Source organism: Gigantopelta aegis, chromosome 9, assembly GCF_016097555.1.
Source record: "Gigantopelta aegis isolate Gae_Host chromosome 9, Gae_host_genome, whole genome shotgun sequence".
Lineage (NCBI taxonomy): Eukaryota > Metazoa > Mollusca > Gastropoda > Neomphalida > Peltospiridae > Gigantopelta > Gigantopelta aegis.
The window spans coordinates 10,062,509-10,088,798 of record NC_054707.1 but is presented as its reverse complement, the minus strand read 5'-3'; the positions used below and the strand labels follow the sequence as shown (position 1 = coordinate 10,088,798).

The 26,290-nt window shown below is 37.8% G+C and overlaps 1 protein-coding gene across 1 annotated transcript; it reads right to left on the bottom strand.

Moving 5' to 3' along the window:
• Positions 1-333: 333 nt before the first annotated feature.
• On the bottom strand, positions 334-20,503 carry LOC121380430 (peptidoglycan recognition protein 1-like). Its single transcript, XM_041509244.1, has 7 exons — positions 20,403-20,503; positions 16,285-16,494; positions 15,519-15,728; positions 13,366-13,438; positions 3,805-3,984; positions 1,459-1,572; positions 334-669 (listed from the first exon to the last, which is right to left on the bottom strand). The coding sequence occupies exons 2-7, from the start codon at positions 16,486-16,488 to the stop codon at positions 467-469; spliced, it is 984 nt and encodes a 327-aa protein (XP_041365178.1). The 5' UTR covers positions 16,489-16,494; positions 20,403-20,503; the 3' UTR covers positions 334-466.
• Positions 20,504-26,290: the final 5,787 nt, after the last annotated feature.

Sequence of the window (26,290 nt, the reverse complement as noted above, 5' to 3'; positions counted from 1 at the left end):
AAAAGACCCTTTGCTGCATTTTTGAAGGTGTATCTTATGTGTCGTGTATGTTGTATCCTGTCTGTGAGAAACTGAATATAAAATAGTTTTGGGTCACTATCTGCTGATCAAACATTGTGCAGCGGTTACGTTAAACAGTGTTTCTTTATACGACAGTTGTATATCAACAACAACAAACAAACAAAACAAACAAACAAACAAACAAACAACAACATAAAAAAACACCCCAAACAACAACAACACCATAACAACAAAACAAAACCCACCAAAACAACAAGAACACACAGGATAAAAACAAATACAACAAAACAAAAACAACAACAAACTATCATAACAAGTATATTCATTGTTCTCTTTAATTGTTATGACATATTCTAAACAACAGATTTGTTATTTGTATTTCCAAATATAATGCACACGCGCGCCTTATTGTTAATGAGGCCAAGTAAAATACATATGAATGTTTTTACCGATAATGAGGCCAGGTTTTGATGAGGTCATACAACTTTTGACCCGGACAGGCCGTAGCTCCTATGTCACGATGACCTTTCAGAATATAGTCCGACTTTATCTTGCCGTTAGCTTTCCCACACTCAATTAGTTTGTGTAAGGTGTCCAGGGCGGCTTGATTTGGCAGACGGTTCTGGAAGTTCCCGATCATACAGATTCCTGCAAAATATATTACTGATTATTCAAACCAGTTTTCATTCAGTCCAAGACGTCACAGCTGCACACGACGTTATATAACTGGTTATCGTTTTTGGTCTGACTTAACAGTTATATAACTGGTTTTGTTTTTGATATGACTTAACAGTTGTATAACTGGTTATCATTTTTGGAATGACTTAATATGTGCCATATCCCTTATTCTATTCACTGTGCGTGTGTGTGTGTGTGTGTGTGTGTATGTGTGTGTGTGTATATGTGTGTGTATGTGTGTGTGTATGTGTGAGTGTATGTGTGTGTGTATGTGTGTGTGTATGTGTGTGTGTATGTGTGTGTATGTATGTGTGTGTATGTGTGTGTATGTGTATGTGTATGTGTGTGTGTGTGTGTATGTGTGTGTGTGTATGTGTGTGTATGTGTGTGTGTATGTATGTGTGTGTGTATGTGTGTATGTATGTATGTGTGTGTATGTGTATATGTGTGTGTGTGTATGTGTGTGTGTATGTGTGTGTATGTATGTGTGTGTATGTGTGTATGTGTGTGTATGTGTGTGTATGTGTGTGTGTATGTATGTGTGTGTGTATGTGTGTATGTATGTATGTATGTGTGTGTATGTGTATATGTGTGTATGTGTGTGTGTGTATGTGTGTGTGTGTGTGTGTGTGTGTGTGTGTGTGTGTGTGTGTGTGTGTGTGGTGTGTGTGTGTATACACACACCCATACATGTACATGTATTATAAATATATAAACATAATTACCTATCTGTGGTGAAATATAAACAGTTTTACCTACCAAGCGCGACGGAGTTGTATCCCTTGGTATGCGCCCCCTGGGTGTTCCATCCACGCCCTTCGTAAGCGTTTCCATCTTCTCCCACAAGGAAACTGTATCCAATATCAGACCAGCCTGCAAGTACAGATGTAACATTCTTCGAAAATGTTATAAAGATATAAACTATGCACCTCTCTCTCTCTCTCTCTCTCTCTCTCTCTCTCTCTCTCTCTCTCTCTCTCTCTCTCTCTCTCTCTCTCTCTCTCTCTCTCTCTCTCTCCCTTCCTTCCCTTTCCCTATCACTTTCCCTCTCTAACTGATGTCTCTATCTTGGTTTCTATTTCTTTCTCCCATTCAGTTTTGGTAGCTCTGTGTTATGCTTTCTAAAATGGTGACGTAAACCTATTGTGAACTACAATAAACCTCTTTCACATTCCCATTGCTCATGTGCGCGAAGAATAATGTACTTTGCCGAATTAAACTGTATCCACGCTATTTACAACTTGGGGGGGGGGGGGGGGGGGCATGATCGACAGCTGTCATGAGCGTGAGTAGCTTCGTAGGAGTTGTGAATCTCTAGCAACTAATGTACATATTTTGTATCGGATGGTAAAATAGCTGCGAAAAACGGTCTACTAAAAGATACATCGGAATGGTTTAAGACCAAAAGCAGTGAAACAAAGCAAAATTAAAAGATTCATACAAAAAATGAACTTAAATGGAATGTGTTTGCTACTTTAAAAAATTAGAATTATAGTTAAATATTCACGCGGATTTAAAATTTAATAAAATATGCCTCCCCTTCCCCCTACCTCACATAGACTTTTATCGCAACTCTATTTTCCCCTTATCGTTTCATTAAAAAAGGACAGTCGTACAACTAATAATCATGGCTATATGTCTATCCACGTTTTATGTATTTATGTATTTATTTTTATGTATTTATTTATTTATTTATTTATTTATTTATGTATGTATTTATTTATTTATTCTTTCTTTCTTTTATTTACTTTTCACTATAATTTATATCAGACACATACATCTTCATTTTAAATATTTGGTTCTTACGAAGTTAATTCTGGAGTGTCTCCGTAGTACGTTTGTTTAAATGTTAATAAATGTAGCGTCGTGACCTTATTTATTATTTTATTTATCTTATTTTGTTTATTTATTTTATTATATTTCTTTCTTTCTTTTATTTATTTTTCACTATCACTTATATCAGTCACATACAAGTTCATTTGAAATATCTGGTATTTATGAAGGTTAAATTTTTTTTTTTTTTATATGTATTTTATTTATTTATTTATTATTCAATCTATTGTCGTTGTTTGTTTGATTCTTTCTTTATTTACACTTATGTGCCTTATAACTGCGCAAAATAAACCCTCATATGTTTATAATAAAGCGACCATCCCTGTCGGCTGGTCTAATCTGTTATACATATAACTTACATGTTTCTTAGGCTACATAATCTTGCTTCGAAAATAAATATACAGTTACATTTCTGAACATTCTGAGGTCGGTAACAACTGAGAAGCCGGAGTGGGGGGGGGGGGGGGGGGGGGGGGGGGGGGGGGGGGGACTGTAGGAAACCACGTTTATAAACCTGGTTTAAATTATGGCTTTTGTCCCCCCTACCAACTAGACTGTGTCCCTCCACTACAAATTGTGCCCCATCCCACCAACTCCAGATACGGTTCCTACGGGCCTGATTCTAATGTTTTATAGGAACTCAAATTTCATATGTATCATTTAATTTTATTCCAAATACCAAACAAACTTTCAAATAACTGGGTAAAAAGAAATCCCGACAAGAATCCTGAATGTATTTATCCCTATAATGCTTTATAAATATTTAAATCATGTTAAATACTTTAAGTATCTGCATTCATACACGTGCGCACACATTAATATTATTTCAGCCCATATCCGATATTTATTGTGTACAGATCCGAACCGATGGTTTCTCGGGCGTTAACAACAAAATATTTTTTTATTTCGTGATAAGCAATAATTCACAAATGTCTCCTATAATCGTTTGTGGATGTCGACCGAATTTCGGGTTCCCTACTGATAGAATCATTAATCATTAAGATATTCACATTCTTATTGTGTGGCCTCCCATTGTCTAGGCCCCAAACTTGTAAACATGGCTATTTTTGCGTTATCTCGCGTCAGTTCACGATTAGCGTCTACGAGTTGCTCCGCGACACGGACATACGCAGTGGAATGTGAAAGAGGTCTATTCAGGCATTAATGTGTTCATCTAAACATCTCGACTAACCACGTAAATCCAAGTACTAGTAGTAGTTTGGATGGCTCTACACTACGTACACTCTCTGGGAACAGAAAACAATGACTAACCGCGCGAATTCATGTGGTAGTTTTGGAAGCTCCTGACTTTCCTACTACAGTCTGCCCGGGTTGTGCAGCCTTCCCCAGTACTGTGATGGACAAACACGTACTTCGTGGCACCACTCAGGGGTGTGTGGTTCTTGGGCTGCCTGGCACCCCACTCCGCCCGCGAAACGATGGTGGGACACACAGTAAACAAACAAGTAAACAAATGAGACTGAACACAGTACAGAGAGTATATAATATAAACTGACGATCAAAAGAAAGTATACCAGTTATTTTTATTATAAATAAACACAATGCACGTTCATGGAAGGTTAGATAGGTTCCAGTATTGTTCGTTATAATGCAATCAATGACGAATAGTCGCACATTGCTGCATTTGGGCGATGCCGCACGTGCAAAATGAGTTTATTCATCAAATTTATACTGCACGAGAAACATGATACTCGTGCACATAAGGGTATAAAAAGGGTGCCATTGCTTAGAACATGCCTCGGTCAACAGTAAAACACCAGAGAACATGGTAAGGCTAACTGCTGAAGAAAGAGAGAGAGAGAGAGAGAGAGAGAGAGAGAGAGAGAGAGAGAGAGAGAGAGAGAGAGAGAGAGAGAGAGAGAGAGAGAGAGAGAGAGAGAGAGAGAGAGAGAGATAGAGAGAGAGATAGAGAGAGAGAGAGAGAGAGAGAGAGAGAGAGAGAGAGAGATAGAGAGAGAGAGAGATAGAGATAGAGATAGAGATAGAGATAGAGATAGAGATAGAGATAGAGATAGAGAGAGAGCGAGCTATTGGTATGGTGCAGGTGGGTGCGAGTTATGCCCATGTGGCAAGAATCCTGAATTGCACAAAGTTGACAATCACGAGGTTAATACAGCGTTACAGGGTGACTGGCAGGACTGCAGACAGACCACGAAGTGGAAGACCCCGCGTCACAACAGCCAACGAGGGCCGCCACCTCCGCATCTTACACTTACGTAACAGATTCCTCACTGTGACGTCATCTGCAGCGACTGGCCTTGGACATATCATCAGTCGTCACACTGTACGACGTCGACTACGACAGCATGGTATCAGGGCCTATCGACTATTCAGAGGGATGACATTGACGAGGCAACATCGACTTCGACGTTTACGTTGGGCACGTCAGTTTCAACGTTGGCAACATCGGAACTGGCAACGTGTACTCTTTTCTGATGAGAGCAGGTTCCAGTTATTCAGAGCTGATGGCAGGACTCGGATATACCGTTCTTGCAACACCATCCTAGACTCTTGTTTCAACAGGACAATGCCAGACCTCACACAGCTCGTATGGTGCAACAGTTCTTCGCCGCAAACAACGTCAATGTTTTGCCATGGCCAGCCCGTTCCACTGATCTGTCACCGATAGAACATTTGTGGGATCATCTTGGCCAACGAATTCGACGTCGTCCTAACCCTCCAATGAACAGGGATCAGTTGGTCCATGCTTGCATACTTGCACATGGTGGACATACACGCTATTGAAACATGTTCTTTGTGGTCAAATCTATTCACCTTCGTTATGAGTGGTCCTTTATGAAATCTCACATTTCACTCCTAGTGCTGTTGTGCACTGTGATATTATCATTTTATGGGTTTTATTGAGTATACTCGTGTTTATTTATCGCCTAATTATTATACTTTCAAAATATAACATTTGCATCAACTTGTGTTTTGTGTTTTTAATACTTTGAAAAAATAATTGGTATACTTTCTTTTGATCGTCAGTTTATATAAAAATATATATACGTGTATATATATATGTGTGTGTGTGTGTGTGTGCGTGCGTGCGTGCGCGTGCGTGTGTTTGTGTGTATGTATGTGTATGTATGCATGTATGTATGAATATCTATATATCTGCATGTATGTCGAGGTTGACTGTTACATACATAGATATTAACGCACTGGCACAGGGGTAATTAAATACTTTCTGGCTTCACAAATTGTCCCATGCCGTTGCTGAGACTCAAACCTATGGTACCGAATCGCCCGCAGATTCCAGACTAACCACGATGCACATGCACACGCACATCATAGCGAATGAAACATCACACCCTCAAGACGCTTAGGCGAGTGAAATATCGCACTATTCAAAATGCTAAGGCGAGTAAAAACCAAGCATTACTAATTTATGAAGTAATTGGTACATGTCAATGTAGTCATATGATGCAAAAATCAACAAATAAACAAAGAATGTTTTCTTCTTTTAGTTTTATGTTTCTTGGTTCATTAGTGTAGTGTGACTTCTTTTCCCTTTTAGGAATGAGTTATTCAAACATTTCACGAGCAGTGCTATAGAAATATAATTATTATAAATAAAGAAACAGTATATCGAGTAAACAAAGAAATACACACAATGCAGAGAGGAAACAAGTAGAATGAATGATACCCGGTCTGCCAATAAACATAGCTATTAATTATTATGTCAGCAGTTAGCGATTACATTTTATCAAGTGACAATGAGATGAATTTCCAAGGAACACTAAGACGTAATCATTTGAGCCGGTTCCTATAAAAATGAAGACCCAGAGATAGACGGGAGAGGGAAGACCCAAGGGGAGACCCTTAGGGTTCTCAGTCGCAATGCCAACTCTATTGTTCACCTAAGAGCTTAGACATACATATTTTATCTGTATCACCATGTTGTTAACTTATTAATTTTAATCATGTTTTATGCTGGAAAGTAAAATAATAGAAACTACATCACCAACTTGAGACTCCATTTACATTCATAAAAAAAGTTACGCTATGTTAATATGAAAAGCGTGTTTGCGCAGTGTAGGGCTAAAGCTATGTTCAAACATTATACACGGATACAGATCTAATCATGCGTCATCTGCATACGGAAATAGGAAAAGACAATCGTATGTATAATTATAAATGCAGTACATGTATGTCTTTCGAAAAGTAATAACATGCTCCAATGCACGCTATGTTGGCGGAAACTCTATCTTGATCACTTAAGACATGAGGATGCGATTTTAATCGTTAACACAGGTGTTCGAACCAATCGTGTCCGTATCCGGATGCCATACGTGTCCTATATCAACCTAACGTTGCACTCCTCCATAAGACAAACAAAATAACAGAACAGAACAGAACTTATTATGCTCGTGCCGTTATCAAGTGGCATAAGAGGAACATGTTAAATATTATTTTATGCTAACGTTACAAGATAGGGTTGATAGGATATAACACAATAATGCATATACATTAAAGTAATGTTATTGTTATTCCCACCAAATATACTAATATAAATATATCACGCCTACACAATGTCCGGTTTTAAGAAGTTTAGAGAGGTCAAAGTAGTAGGGAGGCCTGTATGGTGCCATGATTGACATACTTTCCCGTGATCACGTGACCTTGGTAGGAAACAATGGCCTTTGTGTAGGAAACAATGGCCTTTGTATAGGGGGGTGCAGGTGTATGGCCTCGGTAGGAAACAATGGCCTTTGTGTAGGAGACAATGGCACAATGGCTTTTGTATAGGAAACAATGGCCTTTGTATAGGGGGGTGCAGGTGTATGGCCTCGGTAGGAAACAGTGGCTTTTGTGTAGGAAACAATGACACAATGGTATTTGTGTAGGAAACAATGACACAATGGTCTTTGTGTAGGAGACAATGGTACAATGGTCTTTGTATAGGAGACAATGGCCTCTGTGTAGGTTGATACAGGTGTGTGGTCTTTATGTAGGAGACAATGACCTGGGTGCAGGTGTGCGATCATGGTGTATTCAGTTCAATGTATTACATATTACCAAACAAACTGGTGTCAGCAAACAAATAAAAGCAAAGAAACAACAACAATTAATAATAACACTATGTACAGGCCAGGTGTAAGTCTGACGTTGGTTTTGGCTTCATTGTATAACGTCTATTGTGTTTTTTTTTTTGTATTCACAGTGGACATACACGTGGATGTTTTTTCACAGTGTTTTATTCTAGGCACCCAAAATAATAGCCGTTAAAATATGTCTCGTGGGGAAGGACTGTAACTGTTTGCTGACTGTTTGGTCTAAAGTGAGGCTTTCATGTCGCCAGACAAAATGCGTGTGTGATGATTTTCATTCATTTGTATTTCTTTAGCACATTGTCGACGTTTTCTTTGTTGCCGTCATTCAGCCATTCATTCATTCGCTTTATAATAGACGAGTACTTTATGAGACCTCTTCATCAGCCCTCATACAAAGGCATTTTATTACACCTCTCCGAGTGTTTATGAAACCAGGTGAACTGCAAAAGACATACCGACGCGTGCCCGTCTTAAGTAGCAGAATAAATTTGTTATGGTATGCCCACTGACCGTCAAAGTTTGTTTGTGTTTAGCGACATCACTAGAGGACATTGGTTTATGAATCATCGGTTATTGGATGAAAAACATAATTTTGACAGTTTTAGAGAGGAAACCCGCTACATTTTTTCCATGAGTAGCAAGGGAAATTTGGAAAAGGATCATTATTTGGATCCCAGAGTCAGAAATCTTATCGTGTTGGACGACCTGATGTCTACAGCTGGAAAAGATTCTCGTATCACCGACCTGTTCACAGAAGGAAGTCATCACAGAAACCTCTCGGTGATTGCCATCAACCAGAACCTCTATAACAGCAAAGACCCGACACAGAGAAGAAACTGTCATTACCTGGCACTGTTCAACAACCCCATCGACAAGCAGCAAGTCCTAACCTTGGCACGGCAGATGTATCCGGAAAATACTGGTCATTTCATGTAACGGTTTGAGGAAGCTACCCACAGGCCCTACGGACATCTCTTGGTGGACTTGAAACCGACCACGCCCGAACATTGGCGCCTTCAACCTAATGGTTTAGAGACGGGGCCGTCCGAATGGTATAAAAGCACGAGCGTAACGACGAATGTCTCAGAAGAGTTTCAACCACCGTCGAAAAAAGAGCTCTACGTGCAAATCATGCAAAGGGAGCATTCAAGAGAAAACTACCAGGCATACCTGCCTACGAAAGTGACGACGAAGAAGATGATGAGGTAGAACCCTATCTGAAAAAGGTCAAGAGGATGCAGTCTTGCGATACGTGTGGTCTGGTCTTTAAAGACGGGAGTGACTTGCAGCGACACGTGAAAACGTGCGAGAAGGGAAATGAAGAGCCGTCGTCCGATCTGGAAAACGAAGGCATTCGTCTCATGGTGGAACGTGAATTCGACATCAATCATGATTATCTCCAAAAGCAAGAGGAAACGCTACGAAGATAAAAACATGTCCCAAAATGCCATCGAAAGAAACATGAAGACATTGCAATGGAAGTTATTTAAAGACACGTACTCTCGCTTTCTGACCTATATGCATTACTTTGACAAAGGTCCCAACACCAGGAAAATTCTTCAGTTTGTGAATCCAGACAGAGATCTCAGACCACAGATTCGTTCTAAATTAAATCAGTATCGTTCATGGATTGGCGAATATTTGGACGAACAAGACGACGACGATACCGACGATGATGATACTGATGATGAGCACGAAGATGAAGAGAAATGAACACTCATATTATTCACATGTCGCCCTTAAGGCCTCTCGATGTAACCCAATGTGTGTCCATTGCATGTGTAGTTGTCTATAGTGATTTTACTTTAGAAATAAAAAAATTAAAAACCAAACCATTGCGTTTGTTTTTTTGTGTTTTTTACTCTATGACTAGATTTGTGATTGGATATTTCTACCGCTACTTTATAGTAGCAAGAGTTGTGTGTACAGGACAGCACATACCACGGCCTTTGATATACCAGACATAATGCACTGGTTGGCTATAGCCTATTTGGCCATCGACGGGGATCGATCCTAGATCGATCACTGTATTTACCCATTTGGTAATTAAAAAGCCCTGTACGAAGACTAGTACTCTGTATAAAAATGCAGTTATTTCCCTTTGGTCAACACGTACTACTCGTTAAACCCATGGCGGCGCGCGTGTCGCCGACTTACACTAATGGATTAATCACGTGTGACATATCGTCTCTCTCTCTCTCTCTCTCTCTCTCTCTCTCTCTCTCTCTCTCTCTCTCTCTCTCTCTCTCTCTCTCTCTCTCAACCATTGCGTTTGTTTTTTGTTTACTCTATAACTAGATTTGTGATTGAATATTTCTGCCGCTACTTTATAGTAGCAAGAGTTGTGTGTAGAGGACAGCACATACCACGACCTTTGATATACCAGACATAATACACTGGTTGTTTATAAAGGCTTGTACTCTTGGGAAATACTCGTGTTTAAAATGCAGTTAAAAGAGCATAGGTTAGGTTGGAGCGTTGAGTTGCAGTCACACGTTCTTTGTTCATAGCAATGGGATGGGAGTGTTTCACACACACACACACACACACACACACACACACACACACACACACACACTAGTTACCACCTTCGCGTTTGACCTAATTCAGTCAACACACGCACACACACACACACACAAAAGTTTGTATTTAATTATGAAATACTGGCCCCATAAGGGGTATGAGATTGTATATATAAAATATCCCTTGCTACTCATGGAAAAAATGTAGCGGGTTTCCTCTCTAAATCTGTCAAAATTATGTTTTTCATCCAATAACCGATGATTCATAAACCAATGTCCTCTAGTGATGTCGCTAAACACAAACAAACTTTGACGGTCAGTGGGCATACCATAACAAATTTATTCTGCTACTTAAGACGGGCACGCGTCGGTATGTCTTTTGCAGTTCACCTGGTTTCATAAACACTCGGAGAGGTGTAATAAAATGCCTTTGTATGAGGGCTGATGAAGAGGTCTCATAAAGTACTCGTCTATTATAAAGCGAATGAATGAATGAATGAATGAATGGCTGAATGACGGCAACAAAGAAAACGTCGACAATGTGCTAAAGAAATACAAATGAATGAAAATCATCACACACGCATTTTGTCTGGCGACATGAAAGCCTCACTTTAGACCAAACAGTCAGCAAACAGTTACAGTCCTTCCCCACGAGACATATTTTAACGGCTATTATTTTGGGTGCCTAGAATAAAACACTGTGAAAAAACATCCACGTGTATGTCCACTGTGAATAAAAAAAACAAAACACAATAGACGTTATACAATGAAGCCAAAACCAACGTCAGACTTACACCTGGCCTGTACATAGTGTTATTATTAATTGTTGTTGTTTCTTTGCTTTTATTTGTTTGCTGACACCAGTTTGTTTGGTAATATGTAATACATTGAACTGAATACACCATGATCGCACACCTGCACCCAGGTCATTGTCTCCTACATAAAGACCACACACCTGTACCAACCTACACAGAGGCCATTGTCTCCTATACAAAGACCATTGTACCATTGTCTCCTACACAAAGACCATTGTGTCATTGTTTCCTACACAAATACCATTGTGTCATTGTTTCCTACACAAAAGCCACTGTTTCCTACCGAGGCCATACACCTGTACCCCCCTATACAAAGGCCATTGTTTCCTATACAAAAGCCATTGTGCCATTGTCTCCTACACAAAGGCCATTGTTTCCTACCGAGGCCATACACCTGCACCCCCCCTATACAAAGGCCATTGTTTCCTACACAAAGGCCATTGTTTCCTACCAAGGTCACGTGATCACGGGAAAGTAGGTCAATCATGGCACCATACAGGCCTCCCTACTACTGGTCAATTTCAGTAATGATATTTAAAAAAGGACCGTAAAAAATGCCAAGTTTTGGGGGATTCCGGTTTACAGAGGGTCTGGTTTTCAGAGGTTTCACTGTATATAGGCCTCCGGGCTTATTATTATGGTTTATTTTGCTCCATCTGACTACCTGGCGTCGATCGCTTTAAGTGTTGCTCTGTGTGCTTTTTGCAATCCCTCGTAGGCCGGATGCCGTGCCCTTGCAGGTCTACTCTTAAATCTATTATTATCTTACTACTGATACGGAGGAACCTTTTTTATATTGTCTTATGGGGTTATTACTCCTTTTTAATGGTTACAAATGGGAAAAGATAGAAGGGGAGGATTAGGGAGAGTTGGGGGGGGGGGGTACAAAGGGAAGGACCGAGGGGGGTCATGAAGAAGGTTAAGAAGGGAAGGGGTGAGGGCGGTGGAGGGTAAGTTGGAGGGATGGTGGAAAATTAGAGGGTGGGAAGGGAAGGGATTTTTGTAATGTTTTACGGTAAGGTATTTATATGTATATAGTTATTTTAATATGTATCTTGTTATGATGGATGTATGGTGTATGAATGTGTGGCTCGGTGGTGGTTAGTATCATCGGGCAGTGACTACCTTTTTTAACCGTAGATTTTAATGTATTCATATTTTTAAAAAGAAATTATTGTTTTGTAAATGTTTTACTTTTAATTAATGTGCGTTTTATGTTTTTAAATATAATTGGAAGTTCGGGCTTATATTATTTCTTTTAACTTGGTGTTTTTCTCTTTTGTTAATAAATTTTAATAATAATTGGTGTATTGGGGGGGGGGGGGGGGATGCGGGTGGATGCATGTAACTGGATAGATGTCCTCGTTTTTTTTTTTTTAATTCATTCCACCCGTGGTTGGGGCGGGTCCGGGGCGTCTCGTCCCCTTTTGGGGGGCCGGTTTGGTGTCGGTGTCCTCCTTTGGGGGATCGTGTCGGCATATGGCCTGGTGGGGACGGGTGCTGCACTTTGGTCCTGGCTGGAGGGCCGAGTTCCGTCTAAGCTATATTGGATTCCTTTTTCATATTAATCTTTTTGGGCACCTGGAGCTGCCCTCATTTTTCATATTAATCTTTTTGGGCACCTGGAGCTGCCCTCATCTAATCTTTATTTAAGGGTATATAAATTGTGTAATTTTTATTGTTTTTTTTGTGGGTTTTTTCAAAATGCCCAATCAAAAAAAAAGAAGCGTCACACTAAATTAATTACTTTTTTTTTTTTTATATAACTACTATATGTTATTTGAACGACACATCAAAATTTCCCATACCCCGTTTTTATAAATAATTCAAAATTGGCCCATTAACAAGTAATTTTTCTGTGCCACATTCGATCACTGGCCATGCCAGAGATTGGGCATGGGAGAGACGTGCCTGAACCTTAATTCGATAGAGGCACGTTAATAGAGTTTTCGCCATGCCACACACACACACACACACACATACATGTATGTATGTATGTATGTATGTATGTATGTATGTATGTATGTATGTATGTATGTATGTATGTATGTATGTATGTATGTAGGTAGGTAGGTAGGTAGGTAGGTAGGTATGTGTATGTATGTATGTATGTATGTATGTATGTATGTCTGTCTATTATTAATTTACATACATTCTTGAAAACACTTATTTTGTTATTCGTCATTAGTATTTTATTTTTCATTAAACTGATTTATTACCAGAATATATCTTTAGCTAATTTTACGAGAGTTAAAGTAGAGTTTAGTTTGGTATTTAATAGTAATACTCTTTTAGTTTCGAGCACATTATTTCCAAGTATAAAAATTATCCTGTAGGATTTTCTTTGGCGTGTACTTTTGTTTTATTTGCGCTGACCTTGAGTTTCCATTCGTTGTAGTATTGTGAGAAACTACTTACCTGCTCCCCCATTTCCCCCATTTCCCCCACCGCAGCTTCCAAGAGTGATATATCTACCAGATATATAACCGTCCTGCAAAGAGCAGAAATCACTTTAAAAAACACTCACTGTTACGTTTACAGTTGACAGCCATACGTATCTATTAGACACAGGAAATTATGTCGAAGTGGAAGATAATTATATTTAAGTCACAATATTTTTTTGTTTAACGACACAACTAGAGCACATTGATTAATTAATCATTGGCTATTGGATGTCAAACACTTGGTAACTGTGACACTCTGACACAGGAAACCCGCTACATTTTCCATCAGTAGCAAGGGATCTTTTATATGCACTTTCCCACAGACAGGAAAGCACATACCACGACCTTTGATTCAGTTGTGGTGCAGTGGTTGGAACGAGAAAAACCTCAGCCGACTGACCTAAATCCCGCCCCTATGTTGAAGATGAGTGACATACGAGTCAAAGATGAGTCACAATAAGGATAATAGAAAGTATGTGATGTATATTTGGAACTGTGTTATTTGTACTGTATGCAATTATAGCAATAGTTTAACAGTTGAGAAATGTACGATAAAGCGCAAAACTAGTATGCTAAATCCACGATTGAAAACAATCAGTAAGTTCAAAATATTCAAATTTTCTTTTGTCTTTGCTTTAATCCATATTCCATAATGTTTGCCCGAATTTAGAGGTTTTATTCAAACGAATGAATGTGTAAATATTTAACGACACCTCAACACAAAAATAGAGATGGGTGTCAAACAAAGGTAATAACATCAATACGATTATTTCCATTACATTAAAACATAATTTGTTTAATATAATTATGTAAAATCACAGTGTAAAGAGCTTTTGGAAACGCACAATAGAATACAATACAAATATGAAGGTAAGTATAGTTTAAACATTTGTACAATACGAAAACAAGGTAAGTATAGTTTAAACATTTGTACAATACGAAAACAAGGTAAGTATATTTTAAAACGTTTAGAAACCAAATTGTTTTTAGAACTTCAAACTTAAGTCTGTGTGGATTTTAAAAGATTCCAAAACATTTCTATTGCCAAATGTATCGTTTCTCGTCGGCATCAGATGATTACACTCCACCAAAATGTGTCGCACAGTCAGTGTACGCGGACAGTGTTCACACTGAGGAGGATAATCTTTCTTTAAAATAAATGAATGTGTTAAATATGTATAGCCGATACGGGCACGGTACAAGACTACACCCTTCTTCCTGCATCGCATATAGGAGGACTGCCATTCTCACAGGACTGGCTTGACAGAACGAATCTTGATAACATTTATTCACAATTGCATTTCTTACCAAACAGTTGCAAAGAGCTGGAAACTAATTGTTACACATTTTCACAATGATTACAACCAATTAGTATTAAAGTATAAAATAGAATTTCATTGTTTCACAATGTAATTAATTCGGTCTTAAAACAAACTCTTTTCCGCTTATATTAGGGAAGCATGTTCAGCCACCTGCTACAGTTTTCCCATTAGCAAAAAGAGATCTTTTGCATGCATTTTCCCCACAGACATCAGGCGCATGCGCAGGGGGGGGGAGGTTGGGGTCGAACCCCCCCCCCCCCGCTCAAGGCGAAAAAAAAATGTGGTCAGAAAGCAGCTCGGCTAGCCAGCAGAAAACACCTCAGAATAGCCCTAGAAGAGGTCAATTTTTCAAACATTTCCGGGGGAGGGCCCCCGCGACCCCCCTTCACGGGCTTCGCCAGACACGTCGACCCCTGCGCATGCCCCTGGACATATCATATACCATAGCCTTTGAAATACCCGTCGTGGAACATTAATTGTAATAGAAAAGGTCCTCCGATGAGGTTTGATCCTGCAAGCTATGCACTATGACTGAGTTTAATCTTGCCCGACCAAAACCAACAAACCGAATAGCTAATTTCCAGCAGTGAACGTCGTGTTTTTTTTTTTTTAGTATAGTATGCATTACAATCTATTTATTCCTAAACCGATTGTTTTTTAAATTGCGAAAAAGAAGGATTTTTTTGTTGTTATTTCCAAAACACTTTTACGTTTCTTTTTCTGTCAAATAAAATTGAAATTATTTTTAAAAAACCCCACAACGCTCATGGAGAAGGTATAAAACATTTTTAAAATAAATACTCACAGAACCGTGGTAATTGACGTGGACCCATCCATTAGAGTTGTCGCCCTTGTAGGGAAGGCAATTCCCGGTTTTCAATGTTTTCAAGATGTGGTACCGGGTGCTAGAACCAGTTCTCACGTTAACATTGGTTGTCGCGCATGCGCACCCTTGTGCTCGTGCTGCCCCTGCGCAGGTTTGAATGGTGACATATCTCCCAGATATATAACCGTCCTGCAAAAAACACGTCAATAATTAAATAATAAAAAAAATATCTAATTGAAAAAAGAAGAAAGATTTAATTTATAATTCGTTTGGGTCTAAGGACAACCGGTGAATCAGTAGGTATAATCAATAATTAGTAACGTTAAAATCATAACAAACTAACACATTATTAAGCTTTAAATCCATACCAAATCGAAAAGCCTTTTCACAAAACATTCCAGTTTAAATAAAGCAGTTTGTATTAAATCGAGATTTAATCTATATAATTTGATGGTAATTTGTTAAGAAAAACATATTTACATAACATTTTTGGAAAAACTGTTATTAGAGTTTGCTTCGAAACTTAATACTATTTTATAATATGAGTTTTAACATTGTTTAGTATATAGTTATATACCAAGTCATTGTTTCTCTAAATACAATTAACGGAATCGAACATTTGGTTACCTAAGAACAAATCATGTAAACCAAATTCTGGTTACCTATACTTTTTGAATATTGCCCTTGAGTGATCATTTGATTAAAGAACGAAGACATATACTTGTTATTTTTAAACAATACTCACAGAACCGTTGTAATCGACGTGAACCCATCCATTAGAGTTGTCGCCCTTGTAGGGAAGACAATTCCCAGTTTTCAATGTTTTCAAGATGTGGTACCGAGTGCTAGATCCGGTTCTCACGTTAACATTGGTTGTCGCGCATGCACACTCGTGTGCTCGTGCGTTGTAAGTTAGAGCACACAGGATAATACACAATATTAGTATCATGCTGTTCTGAAAGACATATAAATTTGATAATTGTAGATCTGTGTAGAAATCCAGTGAACACAACACAGCTAACATAGTCAAAGCCGAATACATGTACAATGCTGATTCGAAGAGACGTTCTAACAATTTCAATATTTTTGTACAATGCTGATTCGAAGGGACGTTCTAACAATTTCAATATTTTTGTACAATGCTGATTCGAAGAGACGTTCTAACAATTATAATAGTTTTGTACAATGCTGATTCGAAGAGACGTTCTAACAATTTTAATATTTTTGTACAATGCTGATTCGAAGATACGTTCTAACAATTTCAATATTTTTGTACAATGCTGATTCGAAGGGACGTTCTAACAATTTTAATATTTTTGTACAATGCTGATTCGAAGAGACATTCGAAGAGACGTTCTAACAATTTTAATATTTTTGTACAATGCTGATTCGAAGAGACGTTCTAACAATTTCAATATTTTTGTACAATGCTGATTCGAAGGGACGTTCTAACCATTTTAATATTTTTGTACAATGCTGATCCGAAGGGACGTTCTAACAATTTTAATATTTTTGTTCATTAAAAATAAAAATTAGTTGTTCGTGAATTGTTTTTCATGAATCTTCCTCATACATTCTCCACTACATACAGATGACACCTACACAGCGTTTAGCAGCAGCAATCGACGCGAACACTCGCAAACGATTTGATTGGTTCTCTATGTAGTTTGTCAGAACTCTAGTAGTCGGACACATAGTGTGGTAGGGGCGGGACGTAGCCCAGTGTTGAAGCGTTCGCCTGATGCGCAGTCGGGTCTGGGATCGATCACCATCAATGAGCCCATTGGGCTATTTTTCTTTCTGGCCAGAGCACCAAGACTGGTATATCAAAGGCTATGGTATGTGCTATCCTGTCTGTGGGAAGGTTCAAATAAAAATCCCGTGTTACTCATGGAAAAATGTAGCAGGTTTCCTCTCTAAGACTATATGTCAAAATTACCAAATGTCGGTATGACTAATAAACCAATGTGCTTTAGTACTAAACAAAACAACAAACTTCAACTTTTAAAGGGACAGATCCTAGGTTTTAAAACACTAAAGCATATTTCCCTCTATTAGAGCCGTTTATGATCACTGAAATCTAACATTACGTGTATTGTATTGCTTAGATTATCCATTTCCGAACAATCGAAGTGTTTCTGGTCATCCTGGTATTTCTAATACCACAAAATGCATTTTTCATATTTTTAAAAACACACGTGCGTCTGAGAAGTAGCGGTTATGGAGTCGCGTTTTAGTATATTTTAAGTGTATTTCAACGTCACAGACTCTTTGTTTCACTAAGTTATATCCAAATTTGTTACAGGTTTGTAAATTAACCAAACTTAGTGTCCATTTTTACGAGTTGAAACTAGGGTGTAGGTGAAAAATATGCCTTAGTGTTTAAAAACTAGGGTCTGTCCCTTTAACTATCAACAAAGTTCTTGTTCAGTAAAACAAATATATTATATGTCCAAGGACGTCATGTCTTGTTTGGTCCATCAAAAGAGGGTGTGGTTCCAGCAAGTTTGAGGAAAATATCTCTGTTGTAATGAATGGACAAGAGTGTCTCACAAACCAGTGTGTAAAATAAACACTCAAAACAAGCAACACGTGGATGATGTGGAAAGTTTGTATCATTCTTGTTTGTGTGTTTTGCTTTATATCATGAAATGTATACTTTCCAGTTTTGTAACAAGGTTTTCAAAGTGTGTGCTCAGTTTCATGTGTTGAAGTGTGAAACGCGTTGCAGAACAATAGAACGAAGAGTGCTCCTCATATCCTGGGGCGGAACGTAGCCCAGTGGTAAAGCGTTCGCTTGATGCGCGGTCTGTCTAGGATCGATCCCCGTCAGTAAACCCATTGGGTTATTTCTCGTTCCAGCCAGTGCTCCACAACTGGTGTAACAAAGGCGGTGGTATGTACTATTCTGTCTGTGGGATGGTTCATATAAAAGATCCCTTGCTGCTAATCGAAAAGAGTAGCCCACGAAGTTGCGACAGCGGGTTTCGTTTCTCAATATCTGTATGGTCCTTAATCATATGCCCAACGCCTACATAAGATTTTACAATAATGAGATGTACTAAAAAAAACAATTCTGTATTCTACAAACTTAATTTCGTTTTACAGATTCCAGCATAAACAATCCTTTTGTAAATTACTTATTTCTAAAAACATGTTTTGTACATTACGATTTGTTTTTACTAATAACATTGCGCCGATATCACCGAACTATGTTCGTTTCAGTTTTGTGCTGGGGTGTCGTTAAACATTCATTTATTCATACATTCTTGTAGATTTTGTCATTTAGAACTAAGTACAACTTTATTTACTTTGGGAATGCACTTTAAACATCTCTATTTGGAATGATATTCAGGACTGGATTCATAGTTTTAAAAAACTGGCAGTAACATTAACTTAATCAAAGAGAATGTTATGTTTGGCTCTAAAATTTGAAATAATACTACAATTATACAAATATACAAAGGATTTAATATTTGAAAGCTATCAGAATGCGTACCAAACCGAACTGACCAACTACTATTATATCATAACGACGATAGCTTTTTCTGCTTGTAACTTTGCTTAATTTACCAAACTGATGTCAGTCTGCTATAATTTATTCAGAACTTATGTGGTTATATATACAGGTAATTAATTACATATAATTTACCTCTGTTATTATAATTGTTCGCTACTTTTGTGTCTTCATGTAGTTATATATTATATTTTTATGTACCTTTTTTATCAGTCTCTTTGCATATAATATGGATATCATGTAAATAAAGATGAAATTGAGTTTACGCGCATAACTATTTTCTGTGTTTTTCCTTTGACTCTGTCTTATCAATTTCTCACTCTAGCCAGTGCACCACGAATGGTATATCAAAGGCAGTGGTATGTGCTGTCCTGTCTGTGGAATGGTGCAAATCAAATATCCCTTGCTACTAATAGCGGGTTTCATCTCTATGACTGTCAAAATTACCTTATGTTTGACATCCAGTAGCCGATGATTAATAAATCAATGTGCTCTAATGGTGTAGTTAAATATTTACTACATTCGTACTCGTGATTTTTTATAAAACCAGCTCCAAATATTTGCTAAAATACTGAAATTATATTTTTTAACAAAACAAAGGAGAAACAACCCCCACCCCTAAAATAAACAAAATTAATTCTATACGATTAAAATAAATTGCGGGCATGCTCCCAAAACACCTTACGAATTTCGCTTTCAGTGATTGTCCGAAACCCCCAACCCCTCCGGCAACAGCATTTCATGGTAATGTAACCCGAAACTATTCATTCTGCTTAAACTGACAATGCATTCCGAAACAGGAAACTCCTAACGCTTATTGTATTTGAATAATATTTAGATTTTAAAAATAAATATTGACTTTATTGCAGAGAATAATTAAATTTAGATAAATCCAAAATACCTTCATAAAATTACACTGGAAATACTATATTTCCAGTATTAAAAAAAGCTTTAAATTCGAATTAGAAACATATTAATAAGAAAAATATTGGAAAATAAACAAGAATTATTTAAATATTGTGCATTAATCAAACGTTATACTCTTCAAAAATATACTTATATTATTTTCAATATTACCTGATAGAAATACTATCAAATAAAAACTGGACACGCACAAAATATTTAACTATAATGCAATAATTGTTGCCACGTTCCAGAGTACCTATACAATGAAACTGAACCCAACAGGCAGTGGCGCAGGAAGGTATCAAACACTGTGGGGCTCACTTATATGAAGAAAGGAGGGGCGAGCACATGCCCCTTGCCACTCTCCACCGCTTCCTACGCTAGTGACAGGTAATGCTGTTTGATACCTTAAAAGTAGACTTTGATTATTTGAAACTCACGTAACAGGATCTTCCTTTCTTCCAATAAAATATTAATCGTCCTCACGAAACCAGCATCAAAGTTGTCAGTTCAGTAGTTTGGTGTGCTGGTTTTATAGCATATTATTTCCTAACAGTAATGTTTGCAAGTTTTCCATTGGTAGATCCGTGTCACATGACAAAGTGTCACATGGAGTGAAGTAGCCAGCTTGTGCTAGATAAAACTGTCCAGCACCGTCATAACTCATGGTTTACGACGATGGACGTCATAACTCACATTGTTTTCAGAATTTTGTTGAATTCACATTCCCCAAATTTTTATTTCACGCTGGATCATTGTTTAAAAATATTTAAACACATTAATATTTTAAATTTTATATTTATGGTTAAGTTGTATAATGTGGACTATATTTTTTTTCACGAATGATTAAATGCGTTTGTAGGTGAAATGTTTATGCATCGTTCTTGAATAAATAAAACTTAGCTTACAGAATTAATATTTTGTTACGGTACTGTAATTAAATGGGCAAAAAAAAAGAAAAAAGAATCAGTCACCGTTGTAAGGTGTAGATAAGGCCATTCCAAACCCTCGGGTTAGAATGGCCTTATACGAGGCTTTGCAATGCTTTATCTACACCTTACAACTGTGATAGATTCTGTTATTAATACATCAATATATATATATATATATATATATATATATATATATATATATATATATATATATATATATAGCGACTTTCAAGCAGAAAACTGAAACCGGAATTAAGCAAAGAATCAATCGATAAACAAAACATGAAGGGATGATCAATTGCTCAGTCTACCTCTGTCATCGGGCTTACGGTTGGTAGGTACTAAGTTCAGATCCTGGTACCGGTGTACCGTATAATTGTGACTCCTATAAAATCAAACGTACCTATAACGGCCACCTTTGCTATTGACATGAAAAGTGACCTTCATATACAGTTCAAAATATATGTAAATGCAATATGAGCATACCTGATCTACCCATTATAGACAGGTGTTTGTTATACTAGGTCACACAAATGTGTTTTAATCCTCCTATCGTTTGCCAATACGGTAATAATTACTAACAGTGTTGGCGACTTCAAGGGGTGGGGTCCCAGAGTCGAGTTGATGTATTAGATCACTTGTTTGCAGAATGTCGTTTCGCTACAGTACAATAACTTTTGCCTTTCAAATTGTCTCCCTGAGCTTTGTTTGGAAAACAACCTATCTCGCAACCATAATTTAGGCAATTCTTTTGGTTTGTTACTTTTGTCAGTACACTACCAGACGATAAAACTCCATTTTATGTCATTAACTATTTAAAATTGTCTAGGCGTGTGGATCCAAACTAACACAAGTCGTTTCTAAGTTAAAGTGTGTTATTTGCGTAATATTTGTTTCTACTCATACAAACACCCTGACCATGATTGTTGTTAGTGGCGGATCAATGACATTTGTAAAGGAGGATATTAACGTATTAACATATGGGCAAACATTCGAATGACTGGTTTTGTTTAGTCCATACCCCCCCACCCCACCCCACCCACCCACACACCCCGAAGCTATGGCATCCAGTTGTAAAATTAACGTGACAAATAATCCAACCTATTTTTGTGAAAATGTCGAAGTATCTAAGGTTGAAACTTATAAACATTTGGGACTTGAATTTCAGATTGGAAGTTTATCATAAAAAGTGTTGTTGACATGACCAGTAAAATGATTATTTGTCGCTGATCCTTTAACGACGCACTCAACACATTTTATTTACGGTTATATGGCGTCAGACATATGGTTAAGGACCACACAGATTTTGAGAGGAAACCCGCTGTCGCCACTACATGGGCTACTCTTCCGATTAGCAGCAAGGGATCTTTTATTTGCGCGTTCCAGAGGCAGGATAGCACAAACCATGGCCTTTGTTGAACCAGTTATGGATCACTGGTCGGTGCAAGTGGTTTACACCTACCCATTGAGCCTTGCGGACCACTCACTCAGGGTTTGGAGTCGGTATCTGGATTAAAAATCCCTTGCCTCGACTGGGATCCGAACCCAGTACCCACCAGCCTGTAGACCGATGGCCTGCCACGACGCCACCGAGGCCGGTCTGATCCTTTGAATACAGGTTATGTAGGACATTATTGGACGAAATATGTAAATAATTTATTCATTCGATCTTTGACTAAGCTGATATTCTTTGGGATAATAGTTCCCTCCAACTAGCACTTTATCTTGAAAATATAATTAATTTCGAGTAACATCACATAGTTTTTATTTTGAACTGAAACTAGATTTATATTTGTAAAGGAAGAGACACCACAAATAATATATTATGGTCACAATTTCAAATAATCTAGTGCTCAGCAATTTAACTTTACAATTACCTGGTTCTGTTGCCGAGATAAATCCATACATCAAGCGCAGCACTAGATACTTGCAGAAGTATACATGTGAAACAAAGTTACTTGCGGACTCTTTCTTTCTGCACTGCAGTAAAGCACTTCTTGAAGCTAGGAGATCTTTATCATTAAATGCTTTTAGGACACTACTAAAATAAATCCGATTCCAATGTACCATCTTATTTCGGTAAAGGTGACAGAATGCAATAGATATTACACTGCTGACTGCGCTTGAGTATTATCGATTTGAACAGTCACACATACTCACGGTATATAACCATTGTCCATTTGTACTTTGCAGTTCGTAATATCCATCTTGCAAACCGCCTTAATTATATTTTCCCCTGCGTGTGCTGTAACCTCACCGTGGTGCAGGGGTGTAACATTCTCTTTGAGAATGGCCAATAAAGCACAAAATTGAAGTTTTGAGAAAAATTCAGTATCCGTAAAATTCTGTGATATTTGTGTTTTTGCACAGTTCTTTACACTGTTTTTGCTTAAGTCTTGAATTTTTATATTGATGTTGATCATCACTTTATTTATTTGCATTACCATAGTTTGACACCCAATAGCCGATGTATTTTTCATGCTGGGGTGTCGTTAAACATTCATTCATTCATTCATTCATTATATTTGTAATACCTTGTTATTTGGAGATTCAAACGTCAGTATCCAAGATAATATATATTTATATTTAAATCCGTTCAGATATTTATTATAAACAGTAAACGTTTTGAGAAAAATTAATCATTATTGTACAAAATGGATTATAAAACAATATTATGCTAACAACCAATCCTTGGTTATTTGTGACTTTTTCTTCTCCCTTCTGTTCCTTCTCTCTATGTCTATAATAATTCTTGATTTACTATGTTGACGGTAATATTATTCCTTAATGTAAGCATCAGCTTGGTGACTGATCCCAAAATGATTTACTTTTGCGGTAAGTTTATAAATATGAATAACAAAACCGTATCCCGTGATCAAAATCGTATCTCGGCACAAGGCATAGTCGAACGGATGTTTTAGGCAATTGCAAAGTCATGCCTGCTTTTGTGAGCCACTATCAAGTCCTTAGTGTAACCGCCACTGCCCTAGGAGATCCGTAATAAGATGTGTCGTCTCCCTGCACCGCTTTAGGAGGACTGCCACTCCACTGGGAGGTCCGTAACATGTGTCATTCCCCCTGCACTAATTTAAAAGGACTGCCACTTTTACATTTATAAATAGTAGATAAAAAAATGTGGATGTAATTTTGTGTGTACTTAATTCAAGGTGTTGGACATGAAAAATTAATAAATATGTTTGGTCATTTCCCCCCATTAGACAATGACAGCGATATAGAGCAGCACTGGATTGTATGCATTGAGATTTAAGGTAATCATATTGAGATTTAAGGTAATCATATTGAGAACAGCTGCTGAAAGTTATACTGACGGTATTTACGTGTTTAGACATCACAGACTTTAGCTTCTCTATGTTACAGATTAACTAAACTTGGTGTCCATTTTTACCGGCTGAAACTCCTCCTATCTTTCAACTCCTTTCGCTGTCCACCTCCACATCCCTATCCATGGATCTCCAACCGCACGCGACAGGTACTGATCTATTGTGGCTATCCGTGTCACACACCTGTCATTCCCCATCAACCTTTAGCTGTAGGCTTGTCTGACCACTTCGGAGAGTGTTCAGTAGTTACTTTTGGCTTTGCTAAGAGACACTTGTAACCACCTACTGTACTCCTCTACTACCGGCGGTCGTTAGTTAGTGCCGTGGGCCAGACCAACTTTATTAACGGCAGAAGACCACGGTGCCAGGTGGGTGCATGGAAGTACACAGAGACCCGTGGAGAAACTTGAGACAGGTAGGTGATTGCATGGAAAGTTCAGAAGACACACAGACAAGATCGAAACCGATTGAAATCGTGGGAGAAACTGGAAAGCTATTTTTTTATATAAAGATAATGAGAATAATAGGCAAAGGGATAATAGATGAGAAAGATGAATAAAAATGTGAACCAGATTTGTCAGATCTCCACATTGACAAAGAACTGGTTTCAAATTGTATCGATGCATGATGAACTATTTTTAGGACCTCTATAATAATTTGTCCGCTAGGAATTCTCGAGTAAACCACTATTTAGGCCGAGTAACAACGTATTACAAATTTAATATTCTTGAATAAATTATGCAGATATTATATATCGGATGTATTAATTGTATTTATCTCGACTGCTGTGGCGGTAGTACTCATGACGAGTGACAGTGATTCAGTAGTGTGTGCCACCAGGGCTATATTTATTCCAATAAGCTCTGTCCTGTGCTAGATTTGATTTCTTACATACCCGTTGGTGAGATCACCATGCGTTATTTTTGATAACACATGATTGTTTACACATGTACGTGTGTTACTAATTTCAAGACATACGACTGACTGCTCCTAGGTGATGACCAGGTCACCAATGCCATACATCCAATGAGAAATTACACAATGGAAATCGATTACATTGTGACGTATAGTTAACCCGACAATCATGGGTCTGTGACGTGTTAGCTACAATGAATAAATGAATGAATGAATGAATTAATTAATGTTTAACGACATCCCAGCACGAAAGTTAGCTACAAGTGCAACGGCTGTACATAACTGTTAGTCGAAAAAGATGTTAAACTTTGCTTAAAACCTGTTTTTTTGAGGATATATAAGAACTAGAATAATACATTCGTGTCCGTTAAATACCATTTATCTCACAACTCGTTGCTTTCGCTCGTTAGATACATTTTAAAACAACTCGTGATATGAATGGTATCTAACGGCCACTCATGTATTATTCTCCATTTAATACACTAGTTTGAGAAATAGAGATATATGGAATGGACCACTATCTAGTGCCTCGTCTACAAGAGGACAGCCACTATCGAGGAGATACTTCTTACACCGCAACAAAGAAGACTGCCACTCCCAGACTGGTTTTACTAAATCAAAACTAACACAGGACAGAGCTCATTGGAATCAATACAGCTGTGATGACATGCACTCATGAATCACTGTCAAAACAGTTATGATATCAGGTGTTCGAGAAAGGCGAGTTTAACTCCATACCCTATCGATGGCATCCGTTATGAATGTTTATTACAAAATTGCATCAGCGGCTATTGCTAATCGAAATAAAACTGTTTTAAATGATATAATTACTCAAATACAATCTGGATTCACGAAAGGCAGATATATCGGGGGACGCACTAGGTTAATTATGGATATACTTGCAAAATCAGAGGATGAAAAAATTCCAAAATTCTTCTCCTTTTAGATTTCGAAAATGATTCTCTGAAATGTCATTTTATTTGAACAGCTCAGCTGCTTTAAGGTGAGCAGATGTCAATGCATATGTCAGTGCATTGTTATTATTTACTACCACGAAGTCATGGCCCATTTCGGACACAAAAAATCGAATTTGTAAGCTAAATAATTAGTTTCAGAACGACCCAGTCCCCTGCTGGTATA